We start from the raw sequence: 26486 nt of genomic DNA on the forward strand, positions 1-26486 counted from the left end.
CTTTATTGCGATTAATCCTTTTGAATTACATCCCTACAAAGTAGGCTGAATTCTTTGCAATTGCTGATTGGGTTGACTATTGAACAACTCTTTTAACACAGATTCACCCCTATAGATGGCCATTTGATGTGGTGAATCATCATGTTAAAATAACATGTTGCAATATTTAGATCGTTGGATTGTAAAGCATCATAATTAGGCTATCATAATTCAAGTCTTGGTTCATGAATTAGTAGGTGACCATGCAAGTTGTCAAGCATAACTGGCTCAACAAGAGTTGTATAATTGGTGACAAGTGAGTCATATTCTAGATTCAGCCCTACAAGGATGCCAGATGTCAAGTCGTATTCTTTGACAAGTTCACCAATGGCAGCCAAGTTTTGTGCCAAAGTTTATGCATTTTCAAAGTAATCAAAAATAGACATCGCCAATTTCTTCAAGGATGCAAGTTGAAAGCAGGACTACATCATACGTGCCATGGATTGAGAGGTAAACATTTTCTCCAAGGCGACCCAAGTTGAAAGCGGGACTGCATCATACGTGCCTTGGATTGAGAGGTAAACATTTTCTCCAAGGCGACCCAAACCTCACGTGAGGTTTTCATGTTAATAACATTTGCCAAGATGTTCGTAGAAAGAGAAACAATCAAGGCACTTAAGATAAGCTTATCTTGTTGATACCTGAGAGATATTGGTAGTTTCACTAAATAAGCACTAAGTGGCGTTTGCCTTGAAGCTCTGATACCATATAATGAAATATGGATATTGATTGTAAAGCCTTAATTAGGTCTTTATCTTCTCATATATATAGGTAGACTTACAAGGGAAGTTTGAAATATACAAAATAAATAAGATCTTATCCTAACAACTAGTTTGAAATATACAAACAAATAAGATCTTATCCTAACAACTATGATAATACTGTTACAAGCAAATCAAATAATACAATCAAAACAACCTAAGATACAATCTAAACAAATTGAGATAAGAATATCTCATGTAATATCTGTAATTAGATTATGACATTTCAATAAGGCCCACCAGAAGATATGACTTGAGAACCTTAAGAGATTGCCAACGCACATTTTTCCTTGCCTTCCTTAATTCTCAACCTTGAGGATAAGGTTATTTAAGCGTGGGGGAGTGTTAATATTTCCAAATATTTTCTAATTTTTCTTTTATTTTGTCAACTATGCATTTATATTATGTTGATCTTGTTCTCACATTTAGGATTTTCATTTTAAGGTTTTGTCAACTATCAAAGCCTTTTATTGCTCATATTGCTAAAATATTTTTGGGCCTCGTATAGTAACCCAACGGATGTCTTCAAGGCCTTGAATATCTCAATTGGTTGAAAATTACGCATTATGAAATGAGAAGTCACTAGTTCGAATCTCTTTCTTCCCTTTCATTTCTCTTGTGCGGATATGTAGAAATGCAACTGTGGCTTAAGCCAAAAAACCGATTCCATCACGGTTGTTAACTGAATCTGATCAAAATGTTACTCTAATTAAAATCCATCCTAACCTTTGTTCTACTTGCCAATAAAAAAAAAAAATCTATGCTAACCAAGCCATCATTTGGTGCACTTTTTATGATTTATTTTGAAAGCACTCCCACTTATTCTCACCCATAAGTAGTTTAAAACTACCATTAAATTTGTAATGAATTTTAATATAGTTTAACAGCTACCTATATATGTGAACAAAATTTATGGGCCTAACTCATCTCATAAAAGCTTGTTCAATAAAAGAGGATTGCCTATTCTTTATAAACATGCTCAAAATCTTGTTCACAAGTAATGTGAGATTATTTCTCAACACCCTCCCTCACGTGCACGTGCATGCCATAATTTTTTCTTGTCCTTGTCACGGGGCAAGTAGTGTGAGCTTCATTCATCTTGTGGTAAGCTCTAGGCCTAACTCATCTCATAAAACCGGTTCAACCAAAAAGAATTGTCAATTTTTTATAAACATGCCCAAGATCTTGTTCACAAGTAATGTGAGATTATTCCTCAATAATATGTAAATAAACCCGTGTGAGAAAATGAGTGTATCATTCCGGAATTTCCACATATTTTGGATGAAAGTGAATTTGAAATTTTCATTTTTTAACGGAAATAACTTGGATAAAGAAAGACAAGTATAAATCACTAAACGGTTAAAGTCCTAATTTATTATTTAAAATTCATAATACAAATGTTCCGATATGGGTTTGTTATTCCCAGCATTTGCAAGGATAGGCCTAGAGGCCCGGCCCTAAACCCTTACGACCAAAAATCACCTGCAATTTCTACGAATGACAAAGCCATATCATTATCTTTCTAAATTAGTGGTCATTCTATGTTAAAAAATAAGTGGTCTTGACATAGCACGCCTTTGCCCTGAAACTTTCCACCTCCGTGAGGGTTTTCCTCCACCTATTGGGGAGGGAGAGACCGTGTTCTCCCTCCTCCCCTCTTTCTAGTGCAGCCACTTCTCCTCCCACCTCTTTCAGCTTCAACCTTCTTCCTCCGGTGGTTGCTACTGTTCCCACGAGAGTTCATAAGTTCACATTATGTAACCGCCTTGACGGAACTTGATTGACCAATTTTTCTACAAGTGTATGTAATTTCATATTGTTCTAATTCATTTTGAATCTGATGATGAAAAGCTCACCCCTCATCAAATTTTAGTATTGCCCACTCTCTTCCTTTTGAATTAGGATCCTCAGAATCCTATTTCTTTTTCAATTAAAAAAAAAAGGTCAAATCTTTGCCACATCATCGATTTATGTGAATAAGAAAATTTAAAAACTAAAATTCTTCGATCCCATTCTCTGTGACAACAATAACCTCCACGGCCACAATCGACAGAGGGGTCAACTACTCTCTCACACAACACCACCATGGGCAAAATCTCAAGAGAGCCTTTAACTAATTATCATTCAAACAGAAATAAACAAAAACTCTTACAAACAGAGGACATGGGAAAATGTGCAACAAAATAATCGGATGTGATCAACCAAAGGAAAAAAAAAAAGAAAACCAATTCACGAATTAGATGAAAAAAAATAAACCATGGATCAAAATATAATATTGCAGACAAAAAGTGCATAACATAGCAATAGAGAGAGTAGATTCACCAACTAAAAGCCTAAAATATTTAATTTTAGTTCAAAAAACAGAAACTCTTTCACCTTGGGCAGAAATCAAGATAACGAAGTGGGAGGAAAGAAAAAACAATAAGTGATATCTTATTCCCCCCATTTCCTCCCACCTAATCTCATCCATGTCTCAAAACTGTAAGCAAACTAGATCAACACAACGAAAGTAAAACAAATTCTGAATACCAGAAAAGCAAATTATTGGGACACTCCAAGCCACTTGGTGAAGTTTTCGAACTCGGTGTAATCACTATCAGAAATCATAGTCTGGTACCAAGCTTTCCCTGCAGCCTTGATTGCAGCAGCCTCCTCCTGACAAATGAAAAATAAACAAGGGAACAGAAAAATGCCCATTAATAACTGCTGAAAATTCAAACAGAACACGCTGGCCAAGCATTTTCAATTAAACATTTATCATTCATCAACAAGAAAGCTGTAACTAGAACTGTGGCATTCATATAACCAAACATGCCTAGTAGACAAGGAGGCATAGTAAACAAGCACAAACATGTACCACAAAGTTTAGGCTCAATAAGATAAAAAATAAAATTATAAATTTAGAATATGTTGGTATACAAATAAAGGCATGAAATTGAGGAAGATGTCAGATTGTATAAACAATTCTAAAACTTCAAGAAATACAAAATTAGAAGAGATCAAATTTGCAAAATTACTATAGCTAATTCAACATGAATTTGATAGCCAACTAAAAAGAATGGAAAAGGAAACAACAAGGAAAGATGGTATGTTCCAAAACCCCAAATCCCTAAACAAAGAAAAAAAATAACATTAGGGGAGACCATGAATTTCATGTTTGAAATGAAAATTGATATACAAACAAGTATTACACCAAAAGGAAACATCAGAAGTTTTGAAGAAACACTAATGCCAATTCACACGTACTCCATCAAGCCTTGAATGGACTTGATAAGAGTAATACTTGGGCCAAGTATTACCAAGTATTACCAGACCATTGTTTAGAAACTTCAAAAGAATTCAATCCCATTTACTTTGGACAAGGATCAATAGACAATAGACACCTAATTCATAAAAAAAATTACACATGCAATTGACATTCTTCATTTCTACTATTTTCGATACCTAATTCATAAAAAAAAAATCACCACCTATAAAAGATCAGACATACATAATCAGTTATTATACATAATCATGGTAGATAGAAACTATTAATCATTGGAATTATTAAGTAAGCAAATTTCTCCAGTACTTGCAAATGTGAAAGACTTCTGCTGAAGAAATTGTGATTCTCTAGAGAGTTTTCATTCAAGATTCTAAGATTTAGAGATAAAGATAATTAGTTTTATAAATCCAAAAAAGGTTTAATTTTTCCTAAAAAAATCATACTCAACTACAGCTTCAATAACATAGACTTTGAAAAAGAACAACAATATTCCCTCCATTCACACAATATCATCCAAAATTATATAAACAACAACGGCAATACAAAATTCCTGTTCATTTCACACAATTAATAGCAAGATAACCTTCACAATAACTAAAAGCAGAAGCGACATACCTTAGTGATTGGCTTCCTCTTCTTGTCAAGCTTTTCCTTTTTGGCCTTGACGCGCTCGGCCTCGGCCAAAACAGCCATTCTCCTGGCAGTCTTGGCGTACGGGTTCAGCTTCAGCAGGGTGTTGAGGTTCTTGAGCGGGTTCTTCTTCATAGGCGCCCGCTTCACATCCCTCTTAATCGGCCTCACGACCGACTGAACCTCATCCGAGTTGATAATCCTCGACAGGTCAGCGTTCACCATCTTCGACCTTGGCAGGACATAACCTTTCTTCTTCAACGAGGGCTTCTCGAACGATCCATAGATCGAGTCCAGCTTCTCGAAGGCCGACTTGGTCCAGATCACGAACCGTCCAAGGTGACCACCAGGAGCCAGCTTCAGAAGGTTCAGCCTCTCCACGTTCACAATATCAATACCAGGAATGTTCCGGAAGGCCTTCACGAGTTTAGCGCCCTCGGTTCCGTACACAATCAGAGGACCCTTGCGGTTGATGTAGCGGCGATTACGCATCTTACCTTTACCCGGGCGGATCGCGTGGCTGTCCTTCGCCTTCTCGGCGTCGGGAAAAGCTCCGATCTGTTTGAGAACCTTGAGAGCCGCTGAAGTTTTCTCGACACTCTCGACGGAGTCGCTCACCACGAGGGGCAGTTCGGGGACAGACTCGATGCGGTGACCGCGGGCTTGAACGAGAGAGGGGACGGCGGAAGCGGCGATGGCCGAAACGATGGCGTAGCGCTTAAGGTTCACGTTGACCTTACGGTGCCACCTTCGCCAGATCTTGGTTGGGGCAAACATGCGGCCTCCACGGCACATGTTTCCGAAAGCACCCTGGCCGGCGCGGTGGGTTCCGCCTCCGGGAACACGGGGGATACGGGACACGGCACGCCCGGTTCCCCATGACTCGGCAGATGTCTGGTGGCCCGCCTTCTTCGACACGGCGTATGGTTGCCGCTTGTTCTTTGATATGTTAGCGTGGGTGAAGTTAACGATATCGGGTCGGATGGAGGCCCTCATCACATCGGGTAGATGAACGGTTGGAGAAGAGTCGGTCGCCATGTCACCCTCGAGCAACTGGACGGTAACGAGAGGACGGGCGGCGGCTGCCATTGGTGCGGAGTGTGTGAGTGTGAAAGTGAAAATGAAAATGGGGGAGAGGGGCTCAAGGGTTTAGGGGAGAGAAAGCAAACGAAGTTTGAGCGGCTTTTATAGTGTGGAAAGCTAGGGTTTGCTGAAGTGACTGACTGTTTGGGTGCGGGTTGGGCTAATCCTGAACCTGGTTTTTTATTCTTGTTTGGGTTTAGGTTATCCAAAACGTACTGAGAAAAAAAAAATATATATATATATATATATATATTGCTTTGATTTTCAACTGCTTATTTTATGCATCTATTATCACCTGCTTATATATATATCTATTTTCCCAATCAGCAATTATATATATATAATGTACTATTTCCATCTCTTTCATATACTCTATTTGGATTTCAATTATTTTTGACGATTATTTTATGTTGCATTTCTAACAGAAAATATTTTCGACTGAAAAATCTTTTGTAAAATATTTTTGAGGTGTAACATTTTTTTCGCCTTAAAACTTTTTATTTTCCGTGTATTTAGCAAATAATTTTCGATGACTATTTTTTTTTTTTTGGTCTACACCAAACAATGGTGGCCTTAAACGCACCTTATTTGAAACAAATTGTACAAAGTGATGATTGTTTTTTCAAGGTTGCTTGGTTTAATTGAAGTTGAAATATATAATAAACAACTCGGTTAAACCTCAGTACTTTAGCTTGCGGCCTCATCGAATCAAACCTAAAATAGTTTATTTGAATAGGAAAACATGCAGTTAGGTATATTTAAAAAGTATTTTTGCATTTTCATTTTTCAAGAGACAAAAATACCCTTCGAATGTAACTAACTGGATATTCAATAAACTTGAGAGGATCCTAATTAGAATCAAACGGTATACATGTTTCAATTCCTTAGGCCATGCCTTGAGATGATCAGGATAGTTGTATGGGCCTTGCATTATTGAAATGATTAAAGAGAAAATGCAAAAATTAAACTTCAAATTTGAAGGATAAATACCAATTCGTCCTTTAGGATTTGGGTTATAGATATGCCCAACTCCAAGCCCAAACCGACTATCCCATTGAAAAAGAGGGTAGAAAAGAGAATTTGAGGAAGAAATCCTCCAACTACTTCCCCCACCCTTTCACCCTTTCAGCCCTGCATATCCCAACCTTTCCCTATCCGCCCAATTAGGGTAGACTTAAAAAATTCATCCGCCCACCCGAATAATGGATCCGACATTACCCTAATGGGTGGGCGGAGCCAGTCTGCTCACCCCTAAATTCTAATTAACATCCCAATGTTTTCTTCAATTCTAGCATCTTTAATCAGTATCCTGCGAGAAGTCATTTGGCCTCAAGAACTTTAGTGACAACTATACCAAACTGCTAGACAAAGTAAATTTGCATAGAGAGCATAAAATCAGTCTATATGATCTTGCTAGTGTATGGATTTCCAACCAAGCAAACATAATTAGCAGATCCTTTGGATAAACAGTGTAACAACTACATAACACCCCTAGTCACACAACAAAATTCAATGGCAGCAATTTTATGCCCCCTAGGAAGTGAAAAATGGAGAAGTTCACTCACTCAGCTTCACAACTTCATCACATCACCAGCATGTTTACCTTCATAACACTTAATTTGAAGATACAGAAACCTTCTGGATCATCCGCATTACCTGAAAGAGTAACAATTATAGACAAGTGGCAGATAAAGCAGCACTGTTTGTCCCAGTTTGCCAACTCACCAAAATGAACCTAGAACCTTACAAATCCTAAATGAACTCCATATGTTTATGTCTACTTATCTTTCAAAAAAACAAGTAGCAACTCCTACAGCTTAATCTCTAGCATCTACATGTGTCATATATGAAACATTTAAGGATGTTTTTAGAAGGCACTGATCTAGCCACATGAAGTTAGTGATACAGATCTCTTGATCCTGCATAAACATCCTCTTGCAGGTCCTCAATGCACCCATGGCTCTGCCAATTAAAATCACGCCACAACAGATTGGAAACCAATTTTTAAGCTCTGAAATGAGTGTTTGCTCAATAGAAACTTAATCTTTGAAAAAGCTAAAAAGACTGAATTCATTTTGTCTGAACTTCAATTTCTAAATCGCATCAATCTTGAAGTTGTAGGAGTGCAATCAGCTATGGTCAAGGATAGTAATACAGCCGTTAAACAATTGTTCTTCAATTTGTTCCTCATATAGATAACCATGCAAAAATTTTGAAGCATCTCACCATATACACCATCCTATTCATTCATTTCTCATGAATACAGAGCAAGGGGGGAAGAACAATTGTTTAACCATCAATTTTCACTACTTGTTATTCCACTGGACAAATGTCATCAATATATCCCATCTTCATTCCACTTGCCTCAAAAGTTTAGTTCTAGAGCATCTAGGTAAAGTTCTAACTAATGAGATCTTAGACAGCATAAAAGACATCACAACTCTCTTGCATCTCTCTAATGAATTCATTTATAGCCAATCAAAAGAACAAGGGTAAAATACAGCCCACTCAAATCAGCCCATTGCAAAGGAAAATACTCTTGCCTATCGTCAAAATAATTGGAATCCAGCCAACATGCGCAATATCCTTGCAAACACTTTTATTATTTTCTCTTTTATCCCAAACAACCTCATTTACTTTTGATAAAGAAAACTATCATATGTTTGCCATACTGCATATCTTTCTTACTATCTCAAGATTTTATTAAGCAATAAATGTTAAGGGCCTAACCATTGATCCGAAAGACTTAATACTGCTGGATACTGATTTGGTTAAACCTTTAGCCCTTAGGATCGTAACATTTCACACACTTCCGAATATGACGTCTACAGCGGCCCACTCTATCGGCACTGATTCTATGGTAGCCATTTCTCTTTTAGTAGCTCTAATCACTTATTAATATTCAATTACTTAACACTATACTCATACATAATACTAAGACATTTTAATCTAGCCTACAGATCGCCTCCTTTGTGATTTGAACCTGTGACGTGGTACTTACTTTGATACCAATTGTTAAGGACCTAATCATTGAACTAAAAGCCCTAGAATTGTTGGATATTGATTTAGTTAAACCCTTAACCCTTAAGATCGTAACATTCCACACATTTCTGAATCCGACGTCTATAGCAGCCTACTCAATCAGCACTGATCTAATGGTAGCTCTTTTTCTTTTGGCAACTCCATTCACCTGTCAGTATTCAATGACTTAAACACTATACTCATACATAATATTTAAGACATTTTAATCTAAACTATAAATCGCCTCCTCCGTGATTTGAGCCGTGACGTGGTGCCTACACTAAGGGCCTAACCATTGATCCAAAGCCCTAGGACTATTGAATACTGATTTGGTTTAACCCTTAACTCTTGGGATCGTAACAATAACACACTAAATCCAAATCTAATCTTTAAACACTATCATGTTGTACTTGTTTTAATTTGTGCAACTCTCACAAAGTTTATAGTTTGAGTTACACTCCAATGCCAGAGTGATCTCTAAAACTTTGAGTTTCTCATTGAAGCTCACATGTAAACTCAATGCTGTAATTGGTGAAGAGTTACCGCTTATTTGCATATTCATGAGAGCTCGCCATTGATGTAGTCCTTTAGCATGTTTCTCACATTCAAAGGATTGCCAATACTCATAAGAGCTTCTTCAAACCGTATAAGTTGCTTCTTCCTCAGCTTAAACACCAAGTAGATATAAGATTCATGATCAATTGCAGCCAGCATTATGGTTAAGGAAGTGAAAATATTATCTTAGAATATAGAAGGTGAAATAACTCTTCAAAATAAGTGACAGAAACTTCAGCCCACAAACAGCATTACAATTCATGAAAATCTAAATCAAACAAAATCTACATTTTCTAACGAATGACAGGCAAAGCCTATAATTTGTGTTCTCAAACCGAGCTAAAATGGGAGGAATTCAAATAGACAATAAAATTGGACAACGAGAGAGGACACACATGTACATTAAAATCAAAAGGAACAGCATGAGTAACTCACAACATTACACTTCTGTTCAAATGTAAACCGAACTCAATAAAGAAGTTAACTTACCTAGACTACTTCAAACACTTAATAACTCAAAAGCACTAGCCTTTTGACCATCAATCATCATCCTCAGAGCTTGCATCCTCACTACTATAATCACTGCTGTCATCGTCTTGATCCAGAATATCCAGCTCAACGTGCCGAACCTGTATTGTCTCAGGTGGCTTATGCTGAGAAGGAGCAATGGGCCGCAATTGCTGCTCATCGGCCCTCGGACCCGGAAGAGACGTGAATGGGGGCAATGGCACGGGGTCGCCGGGCTTCCACCCAGGTGGGGGCATTGGTATATTGATAGGCAACTCCACGGGCATCCCAGGTTTCCAACCCGATGGAACAGTGATATTCGGTGGAAGCAGACCCTGAATTGCACTCAGATTCGAAAGAGGGTTCACCTCCGCTGGCTGTGCAGCCGGGGGCTCAATGATAGCTTCAATCGTTTTCTCGCTTTCTTCTGCTTTGGGTAACCCCACATCGAGATCAGCAAAACTGTACAGCTGCGAGGCGCGCATTTGCTCTTCTTGCGGGGCGGGTGGGAGAGCCCCGCGAAGGGGAGCTTGGCCGGCGCCGAATTCAGGCGGGGCAAAGGTCGTGTAGCTTATCCGATGGGCGCACGACAAAATGTCCGACAATTTCAGCTGAGACGCAACGGTTGTGGTGCACGAAGAATCCTCCTCCATATCATCCTCCAATTTGGATCTCTTGGGGCGGCGATAATCAGAGTAATCATCGACAAGAATATCGAGAACACGCTCGGCATCCTTGAGCTTATTGGCGAACGCAAGAAGCGCAGAATCCTTGGACTGGATTTCGCGGGCGGCTTTCCTCTTAGCATCCTGAAGATCAAGGATTTCTTGGAGTTCGGCGACGGCTTCGAAGAGCTGGGTCTGGAGGCGATTGAAAAGGGAGATGATTTCTTTGGTGGAGGAGGGAGAGGAATCGAGTGGGGTCGTTGAGGGTAGCGCTTGGGTTTGGGAAGAGAGGAAGGTAGGAAGCGAGCCGCGGAAGGCGGTGAGCCAGAGGGAGCGATTGGGCGAGAGCTCGAAGAGTTTGGAGGCCAAGGCGGCCATTTGGAGGAGAAGGGTCTGCGCGCGAGGGAGAGGTGGGAGGAGAGAGAGGAGGGTGGAGGAGGTGGTGGTGGTGGTGCTAATGGCGGATGAGAAATTGGAGGAGGGTTGGAGCTGCTGTGGTTGTTGATGGGGGAGTTTGGGTGGGGTAGGGTTTTGAAGGGAGGGGGAGTTTGGGTTTGTGAGGCCTAGCCTTGCTGGGGATTGCAGCATCTTTCTGTTTGGACGCCTCAATTTCTCCTTTCTTCTTCTTCTTCTTCAGAGAATCCTAAGGCAGGAAACTGAAGGATACGAACATGGTTCTCGCATACTCTGGAAAAAGCTGCTGCCGGTGCCTACTATGGATGGCCAAACGGCGGTTTAAGCACGCGCCTCACAGTAGATCCAAACTGCAAGCCGTTTGTATTTTGACCTAAACGACGTCATGTGGTTTACTTTACGGCGGGCGTTTTCTGTTTTAGTAGTGTTTTACCCGAAACTGCAACCCGTTTTGCGCCCGACGACGAGCTTTTTTGCGCAGAAGGTTATTATTATGTCTTCCTTTTACGCTTTCCCTCCATTGTGAATGAAATTTTCAGACGAATTTACACAACTTAATTTTACGATTTCCACGCACTACTTACCCCCCCACCCCCCAAAAAAAAAAAAGAAAAAAAAAGCAAAATCAGTTCTTGATATGAAAGCATTGATTTTGAAAAGGTGATCGGACCACTCTTATTTGACCATTTGAAGGTGGCCAAACCACTTTCGGTGATCATGAGAGTGATTCGATTACTCTTACATCCGCTCATAAGAGGTAGCCAAATGAGAATGGTCTATCACCCCCTTCAATTTCTTTGTTTTTTTATTACATTTTTTTGGGTAAATTAAATGTTTCCCCTTCCAATTATCGTCATATTTACACTTATATTTACACTTACACAAACCCTTTAAACTGACTCGCTACAACTCGCTCTTCCAAACCATCTGTTTGTTACAAGTTTGCCCTAAAGTTAGATTTAGACGTTTCTGAAATTGACCCTACTCTTTGTTGGTGAAAAGACAATAATACCCACACCTGGTTGCTTTGAAATTTGAATATAAAAATTGAGATTTTTCTGCAAAATACCCAATTTTGAGGCATGAAATTACCATAATGCCCGTATTTAATCGGACATAATAAAGTAAAAAATTAAGAAAAATGCCAAATGGGAGATGATTGTAGTACCCTTAATTAATGGACTAAAATTACATACATAACCGATGAGTGTGCTGGGTAAAAGCTAAAAATATAAACTCATCCATCCATCCAAGTGTCTTTCCCATTATGGATTTTACAACACAAGTCAACAAAGCCTCGTCATAGCTCAAACTAAAAATAACACTATACTTCCAAGTGTTTGTACTTAATTAATGATAAACACAAGTGTTAGCTAACAAGCACTTCTGCAATAGTGATATGACAATCAAATGAAATAAAAAAAAAAGCAAAATTTTAGCACGCAAAAACCCTAAGGCTGAAACATAACAACAATAAATATTTATAGATTCTTGTAATTGCACTGCTCCAGAGACGAGCCTACATATAGGAAATGGCATTTTCTTACATATATATGAGATGAGACTACTCGCAAGATATACACACTGGTTTAGTTGAACTCCAAATCAACATAATAGCATCAATCTTTTCCATTGAAGGTTAGTTGAAAGTCCACCTGGCTAGAGCTATATAGTTACGTTCTTGAACTTGCAGGCTTCAAAGCACGTTGCACAAGAACCATTGTGCACTTATGGTCGATGAGGCCAGCTAAGAAACAAGAGAAATTCCATCTAAATATCACCAACTTACTGCAAAGGGAGAGATGTTGCAGGGTAAGTATGAAGTGTGAAGAAAAAGCACATTCTATCTTTAAATTGTAAGTACTAACCAGTTCAACAGGATAGATCACTGGTCTGCTTCTTGGCAACAAATCCAGCAGCTACTCCTGCGGTTTTGCTATTGGTGTCGTATGATGACATGACCTTCTTCTGAAAAGCCAATTAAATCAACTGGTCAACCTCACTGAACAATTGTTCAAGAATTTCACCATTGTCCATGTATAAGAAAGAGCAACTAGATAAAAATCTACTTGCTGAGAATCCAATAACCATCTCTATTGGTTCTTCTGCAGCTAAAATCAGAAAATCTTGAAGAAACTGAAACCAACTATGTCAGCATTCTGTATATTGATGGAGAATGCGCAGAGATCGACATAGGGCTTGATCCAGTGGAAGTCTATGTCTACTTGACATTTCTCATTCAATTGTCAACAAACAACCATCTAAAAATGATAGATTTTCTATCACATATTGCTTGTGTAAGACCAACATGGCTTGTGTAAGACCATGTTAAATCACCACTTTATCCTAAAAAGCTTAAACCAATAGAAAAATGTGGTGTTAATCATTTAATAAATCTTCTAACACGTGATGTCTCTGGAGCATATTCTCATGAAATTATAATCTTCTAATTTTCTTTCTCAAAGGATCCATGAAATGAGTGTCTTATTCTTTTTTTTTCTTCTATAGATTTCATGTTCCATATTTGACTCGCATTGAGTTTTATCTTCTGTATTAAAATCATTTGGAGTAGAACTCTTGAAACAGTTCATTTATTATATACTTGTAGATCAGGACTCAGATCCTGTCTCCCCCCCCTCAAAAAAAAATAATAATAAAGAAAACCATTTTTATTAGTGAAAGGCCCATCTGATCAGGCTTGTACTTAGGAGGAAATCAATGGGAGCTTATTTCTGCAAGCATATTATGCAGATATGAGAAGTCCAGTGGGAAAAATTATTAAATTTAAATGTTGGCCTTCACATATTTAGGAGTATATCTACTCTGTTACGATACTCCTCCATTTCTCTCAATAATTAGAATACAGTTCTAGAAAAGAACATATGAACAATCCATATGCGCAAACCCACTCATCTAATAGAATAATGATACTGATATTTTCCATTATCGACAAAATTTTCTACCATATAGGTATTGTGTCATTTGCTTGTAAAAGCTGTTATCTAAAGCAGCATTGCTTTTTCTCCAATATAAAATAAAAACCAAAGTATGAAAAGAATTTTTTTTTTCTTTTTACAGAAAAAAAGAAAAAAAAAGGGTCTGCTGCAAAACCCGAGATTCAACAGAACATAGAAATATAATATTGGATTCAACTACCACCTATCATTACATAGAGATTGCAATTTGGTGGATTCAACTAGCACCAATGAGCCAAAACAAAGCAATACAGGCAAACATCGCAGAATAGAAATATGAACTCTTTTTACAGCAGTTTATCAGAATATCAAAAATACCAAATTCTGCAGATAAACTAAATTTTGAAGGTAAATGGGGCTTATGAAACGTAAGCTTGAGAGCTAGTAGATGTATATGCACAACTAGAATGACAGAGATATGCACCACAATGTTATTATCATAGCAACAATAAAATAAAATAAAATTACTTACAATTGGCTCAAAATCTGGGCTAGACAAGTTAACCGTGAGGTTTCTCATCAACAATAAAACCTGCACGAGCCACCAACTATATCATAAATACAATAACTCGTATAAAATAAGGAAACACAAAGTTTGAGCTTCTTTTTCTCTTCTTTTTGGAATGTGGCAGAGGGGGAATACTATATATTAACATGTTCATTTTTGTGCCAATGCATGAATCTTATAAAACGGAAAATTCCTATACATGGCCCCAGCACGTCTTGTCTATTCTGCTTCTGCAGGAGAAAAACACATATATCCATAATGCTTCTGAAAAATTTAAGGCACCATTCTGTTTGGTGTAGACTTTGGGCTAAATAACTATTCGCCACAAGCCACCAATGGTCCTTTGAATTAGCTTTTCGTTATGGTAACAAATAAGTTAGCTCTTCACTAGGGCTTTGGCTAAACTGGTAAAGTGCACCGCTTCCACAAAAAGAAAGAAAAGAAAAGGAGAATGGTTATCTCTACCAAATTCAGATTGAATAGAAGCATCTTAGTGATCCGCTGATAATGAAACAAAGCATCTTCACTAGCTGTTCACAATGTAAGTTATTGAAACTAAAGTAGTTTTCATTCAACTCACAGTTTCAAAATTTATGGGATCCATTTCCTTGAGCTTCTGCACATGGCCATCGGTGTCTGGATCAAAAACACTCCCAATGAAGCTATACACTTCAGCAAAATCTGGTATACCTGCAAAACATATGCAAAGATAGCCCACCTTTAATAATTGTTTCTTTTTAAGTTCAAGGCAAGTGATGCAAGGAATTGATTAAATATGGTCCAGAAGATTACCATGAAGCATAGTAGCTTTTTCCCCTTGGTTTGGAATATCAGAGCCTGGAAGCGTTCTACTTGAGCTTCTAATGCCACTAACACTGCTGTTACTAATCCTTGCCACCCCCTTTGATCCAATATCAGCTGAATCAGTAACGTTGTATGCCATAAGAAGTGCTGGAAAGTTCCATGAATAAAACTACTCTACCACTATTATCACAAAGAAAATAACATGAAAAGGAGTATGCATGCCTTCAGTTCCCTGAAGACTAGTTAAATCATCTTGTGATGGCACAATTTTGCTTGATGAAGCATTTATCAGTGTGGAATTGTCATCCCATGGAGAATATCCTGGAGCAAGGTTATTTACCAAAGAAGGATAAGCCATGGATGCTTGTAGTGGCACCAAAACTGCCCATTCAAGAAATTGCATGTGAGAATGTAAAAATTCAATATTAAATATTTAGAGGAACAAAAGTCGTTATCCTAAAGACTGGCCACACCATTTTTGGATGCCTTTTGCGGGTAAGGATGAGCGGCCTTTCGCTTAGGGCGAGGAGGAGGCACATGTGCTGTTGTCCCATTCTTTTGTACCTTCAAGAAGTATTTTTGGGCATGACTCCGGATCTGCAAAAAACTATTACTCAGCAACAGACTTTGCCTCCTGAAAGGGAAGAAATTAATAAGAAAATCAACTCATAAGGGTAATTTAATGTGCTCAAACCTGAATCACTGTCTTTGAACCCACAAAATCTTCAATCTTTTTCCAGTCACGGTCAAACCTAAATCACACCCAAAAAAAAAAAAAAACAACTGATTTCAAAGTCTATCCCATGTTTTAGTCAATCATCGAACAAGGAACATCCACAAGTTTTGTTCGAACAAGAATAAACTAAATTAACAAAAAAAAAATACACCATAAAGGCCTTGTGCAGAGGTCGCTCAATGAAACTTTGAAACACCAAACAGACTGCTAATTCAGCCCAACTCCTTCAAATAGTACTGTATCGGACCCAACCGCCTCAAAGCCACAACAGAATTTTTCAGTGGTAACCAAAATTCGCCAAAAGAATAAGCAACAATACAGAGTAACAAAGTCGAAATTCAAAATGATTACAAAATCTGTTAACCAAACGAACAAACAAAAAAACAGTACCGAAAGAGTAACGACTACGCGTGAAATTCAGAAATTCAGATCAACAACCAAAGCTCATATCAAATTAAACCACAATTAAGCCAGATTTCCAGGTCAACCTAAGAATCAAAGTAAATTGAGATGCGGTTGGGTTATATTTCCGGAACGTAGTTAAATTTCGGTTTCAGCAGCATGATTTAAACCAAAATTTTGCTTTCAAAAGCAAGAAAGAAGATGGAGTGAAGTGAAGAGAACTCACAGCTGAAGCGCTTCGAGGAACTTGTCGTGCTCTTCCTCGGTCCAGCTCTCTCTGGACTTGGTGATGGTGTAGGCCTTCCTCACCTTCTTGCCCGAGCTATCAGTAGGCGTCGACGTCGCCATGGATTGAGGGTTCGAAGACTGCGAATTCATTTTCAAAACGCATAGAATCACAGAGAGAGAGAGCGAGAGAGAGAGAGTGAGAGAATTCTTGGCTGTGGCGGGTATGTGCGGTGGGTAATTTGGTTATTCCAGGCCGCTCAATTCATTTGGCCACTATTTTTAAAAACATCGGCTACGCCGATTTAATCGTCTGGTGTACGGAATGGCGTGTTTGGGAATAGGCATGGTGTGAATATTTTATACATTATAGTATTTAGTCAACCGAGTTTTTTGTGCTATAAAGTAGCTACCATTTTGTTCAAAATACATTTTATAAACCAAGCTTCACACGCTGTCGTTTCACTCAATCTTTACATTTGAACAGACAAAGCGAGTAAAGAGTACTAGTAAACTTCTTTCATTAGTCAAATGAGTTAAATCCATTATCCACTAGTTAGAATTTTTGTAGGCAAGAGTAAAAGATAATATTAAAATATATATAATTTAAATATCAATTCTAACTATAAGGAGTTGCTACATTTACTAGTTAAATGTAACTAGCAAATGTAGTAAAGCCAAATAATTTTTCACAATTTATTTATTCACTCTCTCGGCTCTCTCTTTCCGCAACATGAGCATAGCGGCATAGGTGTTGTGGCAACGAGCACAACGGGATGGGTTTCTTGACTTTTTATGGCTGTTTAAGGTATCAACACTCCTTAAAAGTATGAGGTTAATTTAGGCATGGTTAAGCTTCAAAGAGGGACAATGGCGAGTGGAGTGATATCAGAACGAGGACAAAAGTGAGAGAGATATCAGTTAAAATAAAAATGAACATAAAACTATTAAAAATATTGTTTTAATAGAGTAGAGAGAGAATTTAGAGAGTGATATTATATGTGTGATATTTTTGAAAAGAAGGTAGTTAAAGTAAAATAAAATAAGAATGCATTGTATTACTTATAGAAATCTATAGACTTGCTAAAGTGATTTACCTACTATACTAAAAAAAAAAAAAACATAATCTCACAAGAACAATAATTTATGTAAGTGTATATATATATAAACTTATAGAAATCTTTAGATGGCAAATGCTAAAGTGATTTACCCAGTCAATTAAAAAACACATCATATCACGAGAGCAATAATTTATGTAAGTAATATGACAACTTTTTCACATTTCAAAATATATGCTTGGGATAGCAATAAATACTGACCTATTTATATAAAATACTGTATTGTGTGAACTTAGCATTTTGATTAAGATAATAAAAAAAAAATTAAAAAAAAAAGAGTGAATTTAAATGGTTAACTATAAATATCAAATTAAATATTAATCTTGAGTGTCTATTTTGTTTGGTTCAATAGAACAACTCTTTAGTAACAATACTTATATTAGCAAATAGAAAATATACTCTTTCAATTTGAGAAGAAATTAATGCCAAATTTTAAGTAGTATTTACTTAAAATAATGACATTTATCTTACTTTAAATATTAGGTTAAAGGATTTGAACAAACTCAATACGAAATTAAAAGAGGCATTGGACTAAACGTTAACTCTCTCTAGAGAGAGCCGCACAAGTCCTCAGTTTGGGGTCCTCCCCCCTCCTGGTTTTTCTCGTGTACCATTTTTTGTTGGGGGCCTGCCTTGCCATCTCCACCGTGTTGCCAATTTTCACCGCACCTCTCCATCTCCGTTTTTTCGCGTCGCTCTCTGGCATCCACGCTCCTGTGCGACTTCCTCACTCTCCGGCCAAAATTCTCCAGTAGCCTTCCTCCGCTCCTTGCTTCGATGGTTGCAGCTGTTTTGTGGGTTTTTGTCTTTTTCCTTGTATTTTCTTGTTTGTTTTGTTGTCTTGGTGTTTGGGCTTAGGACGTGAATAATTTTCTGGCAATTCGGGTCGAGAATGACTAGTTTTGGCATGAAGCTTTTGCTCATGCAGGAGAATGGCTACCTATGTCTCGGATAGAGTCTGCACCGGGCATATCTAATCTATAAGTTGAAGATTGGGCATGGGTTAGCGGATGTAGACGTCATATAAATTCAATGTAAGATTTGTATGTTTTGACTTCTATAACGTGTAATCATTTAGCTTCGGCTATGAATTTCAGAGCTGTATGCTATGTGATTATAAGAGTTTTTATTCTCTTGATTAATTCATGAATGAAATTAGAATGAATTTCTCTCAATATATATATATATATATATATATATATTGGGTTAAAGTTTAATAGTTTTAGAGACAACATTTTAATTAATAACATTAATTCTGGTTTCTATAATTAGCTAATAATTTGTTTTAGTGTATCTTTATTTTAACGAGTAATCAAGTCGAATTAGTTAGATTTATTAATTTATGTTAGGATAATGTTTATATCTAAAAAATTAATCCATATAATTTATGTGAGAAGAGAATTTTATTGTGCAAATTTTTTTGTTAATTTGGGTTGTCGGAAAAAAGAGAAGCCAGTTAAAAGGTAGATCACAGTGTTCCAAGTGAGGGACTGGGACTCTTTCCCGTTCCACGACAGCGCCGCCGATGTTTTGCAGTTAGGCGAATAATCGCTGAACTTTTACGAGGATGTAGGCCCCTTCTGAGATCTGCGATGCTACGTGTGCGTCTCTCCAGTCCACCAGTTTCCGAGTAGCGCTTTCTCCTTCTATCGTGAGTCGTGACTGTCGCTTGGAATTGGGTAAAGTTGCTCTGCATTCAATCTCCGATGTTTCCAGATGACCACAAGATGATCAAAAGTCCAAAAAGATGATCACAAGATCCGACGGCCCAACATGAACAGTCCATACCGTGTGGTGCACAAGGGATGCTGTTAGGCCCAACCGCGCCCACTCTCAGGGACCGACTGACACGTGGCACGTGAATTATCCACTCGTGAAAAAGGAGAAATGTCGCGACTCGTTTATTGGGCCAGCCTGCCGACTGTAGCGTAGCCGCAATGGTTAATGGGAATGGAATGGAATGGAAAAGAAAAGTACACGCGATCGTGTTTCACGGCGTGGATTGAAGGGTTTGGTTTTGAATAAGAAGAGTCGTGAAAGAGCAGAAGACCAAACGTGTTCTCTTGCCTCCATTTATTTTTGGCCTCATCTCTTTAGAGCATTTCCTTTTTAGCTACTGGTTTTTTAATACAAAATGTCCCATTTAACTACTCTAAAGCTATTCTATTGAAGACAAAAAAAATCTCAAAATCTCAAAATATAATTATTATGAGCCATTTAGCTGATCTGTTGGAAATGCTCTTACATTGAGATTTTTGTTATTAGCGGAATTTTACAAAGAAAAATGTTAAAGCTCAATATTTTTTCTATCTCATCTTATGTGAATCCTACATAAGTTAATGGTTGACCCCATAAATCTAATTGTCTATCTATTAAATTTGTAAAAAAATATGAGTCAAATATGAACAACTTATTGACTCATAGCATTTATCTTTTACAAATATTCAAACAATTTAAAAGAGAAGAATTGCTAGACTTACGTGTCTCAAATAACAATAATTTTTTATAACATAATAAAAAGAATTTTTTTTATTATTATTATTTTTTTTGGACATGTGCACACAAAAGAGGATGGGGTGATTTGAATTAGTAACCTTCACTTCATAAGGCATGATTTTCAGCTGATTGAACTACCCATTGAAACAAAAATTTTCATTATTGACTATGCAATAAAAGAGGAAAATAAGTCGTCAGCAAGCCATGGGTCTAATAGACTAGAGAGAGAGAGAAGGGCCTATATTCGACTACTTCTCGGGTCTTCTTGATTATTCTTAAGTGGGTCTTTGGTTTATTATTACTCTTATCAAATTTTAATTTTCTTTTGGAAATTTGATCCATACTATTATCCAATGAAATGATCAAGTTGATTAAAAAAATAGTATAAAAAAATAAGGAATATACACTTTATTAGGTGTTTGAAAAGCCAGCGAGGTGCCACTAATCATGAAATTCGGATTTATGGATGAAACCGCAATTAGAGGAACTCAAAACAAGAAGTAAAATGCAATTTTAGCCATGAGTAGCCGAGTGCTTGTTTTTTTTGTTGGTGATGGGGGGCTTTGGCATCATGTTGTTGGCCGCCTGGGGTTTGGTTGGATAAGATAACCGGGGAAGAGCAAAGATTTTAGATATAAAAGACTTATAAGACACAAAGATTGTAATATACTATTATGTTTTTGTAATTGACATTCACATTGATAACATTCATTTCTCTTTTGGCAGCTTCACTCACTTATCAATATTTTAATCTAGCCCATAGATCACTCCCTCCATGACTCGAACTTACGACGTGGTGTTTGTCTTTAATATAAAATAATACAAATTTTGAATAAAGCTTATTATGAAAATCGGCTTAGAAAGGGAAGGTACTCAAAAACATTTATATAAACAATAATTAAGATTAGACTTAACCCATAACATAGCTCTAATGCAGCCAATTAGGTTGTGAGAATAACTGCATCAATAATCACTACTAAATTTTAATCAAAATGAGGGAAGTGAAACCAAAGAATATCAGAATGTGCACCAAACATGTTCCTTGTTCGAGACAAAGTCAACAAATCAGGTGGTCTGCAGACCACATGGGTCCCTGTCCCGTGAAAACATATACATAGAAGAGAAACACACCCACTAAGATAAGAGAGACACGTGTCGTGTGTTGTATCCAGCTTCCAAAGACTTATCATCCAACTCGAGCTTTTTTGATCTGCATCAGAATCTTGCTGGGATTCCAATGGATATTCAAGCTCGCGTCGGAAGCATAACATCCCGCAGCGTCGTCGCCAGAAAGCATTCTTTTTCTGCTCTTTACTTGCCTCTCAGATTGCTCTGCTCCAGAAGGAATTTCCAACAACCTCAAGAAAACGATAACAACAACAATAAAGGTATGCCATCTTTTGCTGCTCTATTTTTATTTATTTATTTATTTTTTGTATTTCTTTTAAATCTAGTACACAAATTGAAAATATGAGTAATGGTAGAATTTTTTTTTTTTTTTTTTTTTAATGAGACTTTTAAAAATTACTACTGAATTTTAATTAAATTATGATTTTAAAAGACGTCATTTCATTTTTTAAAGGACGATATCTAGAATTATTCTGAAGTTATTTATTTGAGCCATGCATGGTCCCAAAGTCCTAATAGTTAGTCCAAATGCCTAAGACCTATTTAATTAAATAGGTTAAACTCTAACTCGTTAGTTTCATGTTAAATTCGGTCTCAAATTTATGAGTCGTGTAAAATATTGCTTAAGTTGATTGTGCAAAGGGTTTTTTTTTTTTTTTTTTTTGTTACACATAGGGATGATAATATCCAATTGCTGCAATCTAGCAGGGGTTGTGTGCATCAAATTACTGATTTTCTGATGTTTGACTAACACTTCGAAAATATCAAAACATTTGCCTCACACTGAAATGCATTGATATTTTTAATATCATCTCATATAATCAATATTTTTCTTCATAATAAAATATTAAAAAAACTAAAAAATTAATTTAGTAATTGGAAAAATTGATTTTTTTTAAGGAAGAAAAAAGTAAAAGTTGATATATATATATTTGGGTTAAATGCATTTTTAGTTTTTGAGTTTTAACAACTTTATTTTTTTCATCTATGTTTCATTTTGTAACATAGATGGTACTTTTCTTATGGGTAAATACTGAGATAGTACCTTCGTCCATCTTTCATCTATGAGACTAATAGAATCCCCACGTCAAACCAATCAAAATCTGCCACGTGTCATATGCCTTAACAAAAAATTTTAAAATGAAAAAAAAAGAAAAGAAAATATTATAAAACAATTAAAAAAACAAAACAAAAAATGAAGAAGGGGTGGCTCGGCCCTTGGGGATGGTGAATCACTCCCAAGGGACCAAACCCCTAATGTTTTTTTTTTTTTTTTGGCCTTTAAGGGGTGGTCGAACCACCTCGAAGGCCATGTGGGTGGTTCCACCATCAAACCGGCCGTAGGGGGTGGCCGAAATTACCCTAGGCCAAACAATGGTAGCTCGGCCACCCACAATGCCCTTGGGGGTGGTTTTAGCTACACCTTTTTGTTATTTGGGGGTGGCTCTCATTCTTTCTTTCTTTTCTTTTTTTTTCTTTTTTTAAGTTTTGTTTTTTAATATTTTCTATTTTTCTTCATTTTAATTTTTTGTGTAGACATATGACATGCGGCATGTTTTGATTGGTTTGACGTAAAATTTCGTTAGTTTCATGAACAAAAGTACTATCTCCGTATTACCCATAAGAGAGGTATCGCCTACGATACAAAATGAAACCTACATGAGAAAAAATAAAGTCATTAAAACCTAGGGATCAAAAAGGACATTTAACCCTTTTTTTTTTTTTTTTTTTATATATGGGGTAAATTACACTTTTGCCTTGTAACCTACCACCTGTTTGTTATTTATCCCCTTCAATTTAACTTAATGCAACTCGGATCCTATTTTGAAATTTCAGTGTCAGTTTGCTTCCTTCATCCAAATCAACTGATAAATTGGACGGAAAAGTATGTGAAATAACTAAACTGCCTTTATGTGAAAGAAGAGTTTCAAATGTTGGGGGAAAAAAAAGCCCTCATTACCTATTCTCAAATACCCTTTATGTCCATTTTCAAAATCAAAGATAGAATAATTTTATAGCTAACAATATGTCAAATAAGGATGCTAGTAAAGAGGAATTTAGTCATTTCGCATGTTTTTTCCTTTAATTTAATGGCGATTGGGACAAAGGAGCAAACTGACACTAAAACTTCGAAATAAGGTAAGCATTGCACTTAGTTAAAGTTTATAGAAATAAGTGACACGTTGTAAATAGTTTGTGGGAAGAAAGTGTAGTTTACCATTTGTGTTTATGCATAAATAATTATGGATAGAAATTTGGTGGATTGCTAATTTAATTAAACATATCTATTAGATATATACACACACACAAGTATATATAAGCATATATACGATTAATGCTATAAGTCACTCTTGTGTTCCTCAAAAAATGATGTGACTCTTAAAATCATCATTAAGCTTGTGATCGATCATTATTGAATTTTGATCAAATGATGATTTTAAAAGCCACTTCATTTTTGTAGGAACATAAGAGTGACACAAGATTGACTAATAGATATATATATATATATATATATATGCATTTGTGTTTGCGTGTATATATATATATAGGAATGAATGTTTTCTAAGAAAGAACTAGTTCTAAGGAATGTTTTATGAGAAAATACGAGCACATTAGTGTTAATATGAGGGATGTAAAGAGGTGTAATCCATTTTACACCATAAATATCTAATTTTCTGTTGACTTCGAAAATCATTTTCATTAACTACAATCTTTTGTTTGCACCAAACAATGAAAAACATGGAAAACATTTTCAGAGAAAATTTTCAACCTCTGCCTAAGACCCACACACACACACACACATATATATATATATATAAGAACGTACCCTTACCAAGATTCATTATCTCAGGTGATAAATCCTCCACTGACTGGGACAAGGCGTGGTCAAACTTCAGAAAGAAAGGGAAAAAGACCCTCTTCTCACAGTTTTCTCCCGACAAGTACGTCAGCTGGAATCCTAGGCGTTCAGATTACCCGCTGTCTGAGGAAGTTGATCCCATCAAGAGAGCAGAGAGGTCAAACCTCATGTTATGGACTAGTCCAAGGTTTACTCTGGCAGGGGCCATTGTGATTGTCACATTTCTTTTGGTCTACACCATTCTTGCACCAGTCAAGTGATCATCATCAATTTTACTTGCATTGTCTTTCCCTCCCAGAAATCATGCATGTGTTTATTGTACAACTATATATATATATAAGCAAGTAGTTGTAGGAATATTGGAGATGTATATTTTCTGTAAATGCAATCACTTACTCTTTTTATTCTCGATTTAATTAGGCCAATAATCTTTCACATATATATGCATTGGCATTGTGTTGATTGGATCATTGTTGGTAAAGATTAAAGAAGTTGATCTATAAGTTATTATGTCATTTTTGAGGTTGTTGTTTGTGTTGGGGAGATTTATTCCGTAGCAGACCGCCATAGGCCCATAACGCCTATGTTCAACACTCGTCCTGCCGAACTCTCGGCTTTGATATCAGAGTTGGAGAGATTTATTTTCGATCCAAAAGCTTAAGCTAATAATTGTTTAGATTCAATTGTATTATATTATCCACTCACTTGTATGTTTCCTGGGGGTCAAATGTTTTTCATTTTGTGTACACTCAGCAGTAAGCATTGAAAATTTAGTAATTTTTCTTTTTGTCCTCTAGGGCTGCTGTTTATTGCATGCTTTGGGCTCTTTTTGTCCACACTGCTTTCTCCCCCCCCATTTCCCCTGCCCGGGGCCCCCCAAAAAAAAAAAAAAAGGAAGAAAAAGTAGTAAAAAAGTTCAAGTGCTGAAAAGAATTGACTTGAAAAGTATGACCCCAGCTGAGATTCCTCTTTCCTTTTAGTGGCATAATGTTTAGTTGCAGACAATGAATCATAAAAAAACCTACATGGGATACTTGGAACTTGGAAGAAATAATACTCCAAATATTTTGAAGTGAACAAACAGCTTTTTTGTTTGTTTTTATTGAATTGAGAGGTTTTTGTCTTTGGATTACTGTTCTGTTATGTCCCCAGCCTATCTGCATTTCCTATTGCTTTCATTCTACTCAGATATGTTTTTTTCCTCTTTGCTTTATTATTCTGTTGCTTGGGATATTTGCATTTTGTAAATAGTTTTTGCAGAACATTCTAGTGCACACTTGAAATGACAGGCCACCATGACAAGCTGAAATAGCATAGAGGCAACAACTGCCGGCGATCTATTCTAATCACGAGGATGATGTGCCCTAAGCTGTCCCAATAACCTGTTAGCCAAGTGGGCAACACAAGCATCACCTTCTCTATGATCATGTCTTATGGTTCTGCTCAAGGCAGTGACAGAGGACGCCCAGGAGAACGCAGTGTCATCAAATAAGTTTGCCAACAAGTTCTTGGATCCCTGTCCTTTGTTTGCATGCCTTTTATGCTCCTCCCACAAACGGTAGACTTAAACCCCATATATTCTTTTAGTTTATCCCATTAAGTTTCCACCTTTTATGCCTCCTTCAACCACAGGAAGACACATATGATCCTTGTCTGCTCTCCCACTTACAAGAACTATTCAGGTCCTTTTCATGGGGGACAATATTGCTCGTTCAACAAAATGAATAGGATTTGATCATTTGACAATGGACTTTGGCCTGCAGGTAAACAAATTCCAGCCTGTGTGTGATCTTATAGAGCATAGACCTTGACTTATTCTTAGACTTTAGTCACTCTTAGGCCAGCCATCACAATAGTTTTACCTGCTCGGATTAAACTTAAAATATAACACCTCAGTCCCATAGTAGAAATAACTAGCGTTTTTTATTTTTTATTTTTTTTGAGTCATTACATAAAAGCTAGCTAAATTAAAATATAATCAAAGATTATATAAATAATTTGGTATGTGAATGCATGAGCCAAGTGTGCATTTAATCAAAGCATAATCAGCATGAGAGAGAGAGAGAGTCTGTGAAGGCAGGCAATATCATTGGAAAGAATCAAATGATTTGGGTCCTTCACTCTATGAATCAACATTACATGGACATTAGTATTTTTCACTGCTACCTAATTAAGATTTGTCTAACTGGGGGCCGCCAGTTTTCCACTTGGGATTTTGCGAATCACTAAAGGAAGCAAAAGTCACAAATGATTTTTTTTTTTTGTTTTTGGCTTTTTCTTCTTTCCCACTTAAC

General features: G+C 36.8%; 4 protein-coding genes across 5 annotated transcripts; 1 reads left to right on the forward strand and 3 right to left on the reverse strand.

Annotated features, from left to right (window-relative positions):
* Positions 1 to 3093: 3093 nt before the first annotated feature.
* Positions 3094 to 5861, reverse strand: LOC132191922 (large ribosomal subunit protein uL4). The gene is made up of 2 exons (XM_059607055.1): positions 4681 to 5861; positions 3094 to 3455 (listed from the first exon to the last, which is right to left on the reverse strand). Exons 1-2 carry the CDS (start codon positions 5782 to 5784, stop codon positions 3342 to 3344), a joined length of 1218 nt encoding a protein of 405 aa, XP_059463038.1. The 5' UTR covers positions 5785 to 5861; the 3' UTR covers positions 3094 to 3341.
* Positions 5862 to 9726: 3865 nt separating this feature from the next.
* LOC132191849 (mediator of RNA polymerase II transcription subunit 4) lies at positions 9727 to 11279 on the reverse strand. The gene has a single exon (XM_059606962.1). It carries the CDS (start codon positions 11112 to 11114, stop codon positions 9894 to 9896), a length of 1221 nt encoding a protein of 406 aa, XP_059462945.1. The 5' UTR covers positions 11115 to 11279; the 3' UTR covers positions 9727 to 9893.
* A 970-nt stretch (positions 11280 to 12249) lies between these two features.
* Positions 12250 to 16836, reverse strand: LOC132161654 (protein REVEILLE 8). Of its 2 annotated transcripts, none has more exons than XM_059571817.1 (9): positions 16592 to 16836; positions 15922 to 15979; positions 15701 to 15824; positions 15450 to 15548; positions 15216 to 15341; positions 15004 to 15113; positions 14388 to 14447; positions 12809 to 12908; positions 12250 to 12728 (listed from the first exon to the last, which is right to left on the reverse strand). In XM_059571817.1, the coding sequence occupies exons 1-8, from the start codon at positions 16741 to 16743 to the stop codon at positions 12813 to 12815; spliced, it is 825 nt and encodes a 274-aa protein (XP_059427800.1). In that variant the 5' UTR covers positions 16744 to 16836; the 3' UTR covers positions 12250 to 12728; positions 12809 to 12812. The 2 variants fall into 2 exon arrangements, with proteins under 2 accessions (XP_059427800.1, XP_059427799.1); XM_059571816.1 differs by having other exon boundaries at positions 15450 to 15608; positions 16592 to 16835.
* A 4522-nt stretch (positions 16837 to 21358) lies between these two features.
* Positions 21359 to 24603, forward strand: LOC132161874 (uncharacterized). Its single transcript, XM_059572085.1, has 2 exons — positions 21359 to 21592; positions 24184 to 24603. The coding sequence occupies exons 1-2, from the start codon at positions 21442 to 21444 to the stop codon at positions 24450 to 24452; spliced, it is 420 nt and encodes a 139-aa protein (XP_059428068.1). The 5' UTR covers positions 21359 to 21441; the 3' UTR covers positions 24453 to 24603.
* The last annotated feature ends 1883 nt before the right edge of the window (positions 24604 to 26486 follow it).

The sequence above is a fragment of the Corylus avellana genome, chromosome ca9 (genome assembly GCF_901000735.1).
Source record: "Corylus avellana chromosome ca9, CavTom2PMs-1.0".
Lineage (NCBI taxonomy): Eukaryota > Viridiplantae > Streptophyta > Magnoliopsida > Fagales > Betulaceae > Corylus > Corylus avellana.

Coding starts and splice junctions, on each gene's coding strand:
- LOC132191922 (XM_059607055.1), bottom strand. CDS start 5,784: ATGGCAGCCGCCGCCCGTCCTCTCGTTACCGTCCAGTTGCTCGAGGGT. Junction 3,456..4,680: donor AGAGGAAGCCAATCACTAAG/GTATGTCGCTTC, acceptor TTCATTTGTCAG/GAGGAGGCTGCTGCAATCAA.
- LOC132191849 (XM_059606962.1), bottom strand. CDS start 11,114: ATGCTGCAATCCCCAGCAAGGCTAGGCCTCACAAACCCAAACTCCCCC.
- LOC132161654 (XM_059571816.1), bottom strand. CDS start 16,743: ATGAATTCGCAGTCTTCGAACCCTCAATCCATGGCGACGTCGACGCCT. Junction 15,609..15,700: donor GCAAAAGGCATCCAAAAATG/GTGTGGCCAGTC, acceptor TTGAATGGGCAG/TTTTGGTGCCACTACAAGCA. Junction 14,448..15,003: donor ATCCCATAAATTTTGAAACT/GTGAGTTGAATG, acceptor TGGCTCGTGCAG/GTTTTATTGTTGATGAGAAA.
- LOC132161874 (XM_059572085.1), top strand. CDS start 21,442: ATGGATATTCAAGCTCGCGTCGGAAGCATAACATCCCGCAGCGTCGTC. Junction 21,593..24,183: donor CGATAACAACAACAATAAAG/GTATGCCATCTT, acceptor TCATTATCTCAG/GTGATAAATCCTCCACTGAC.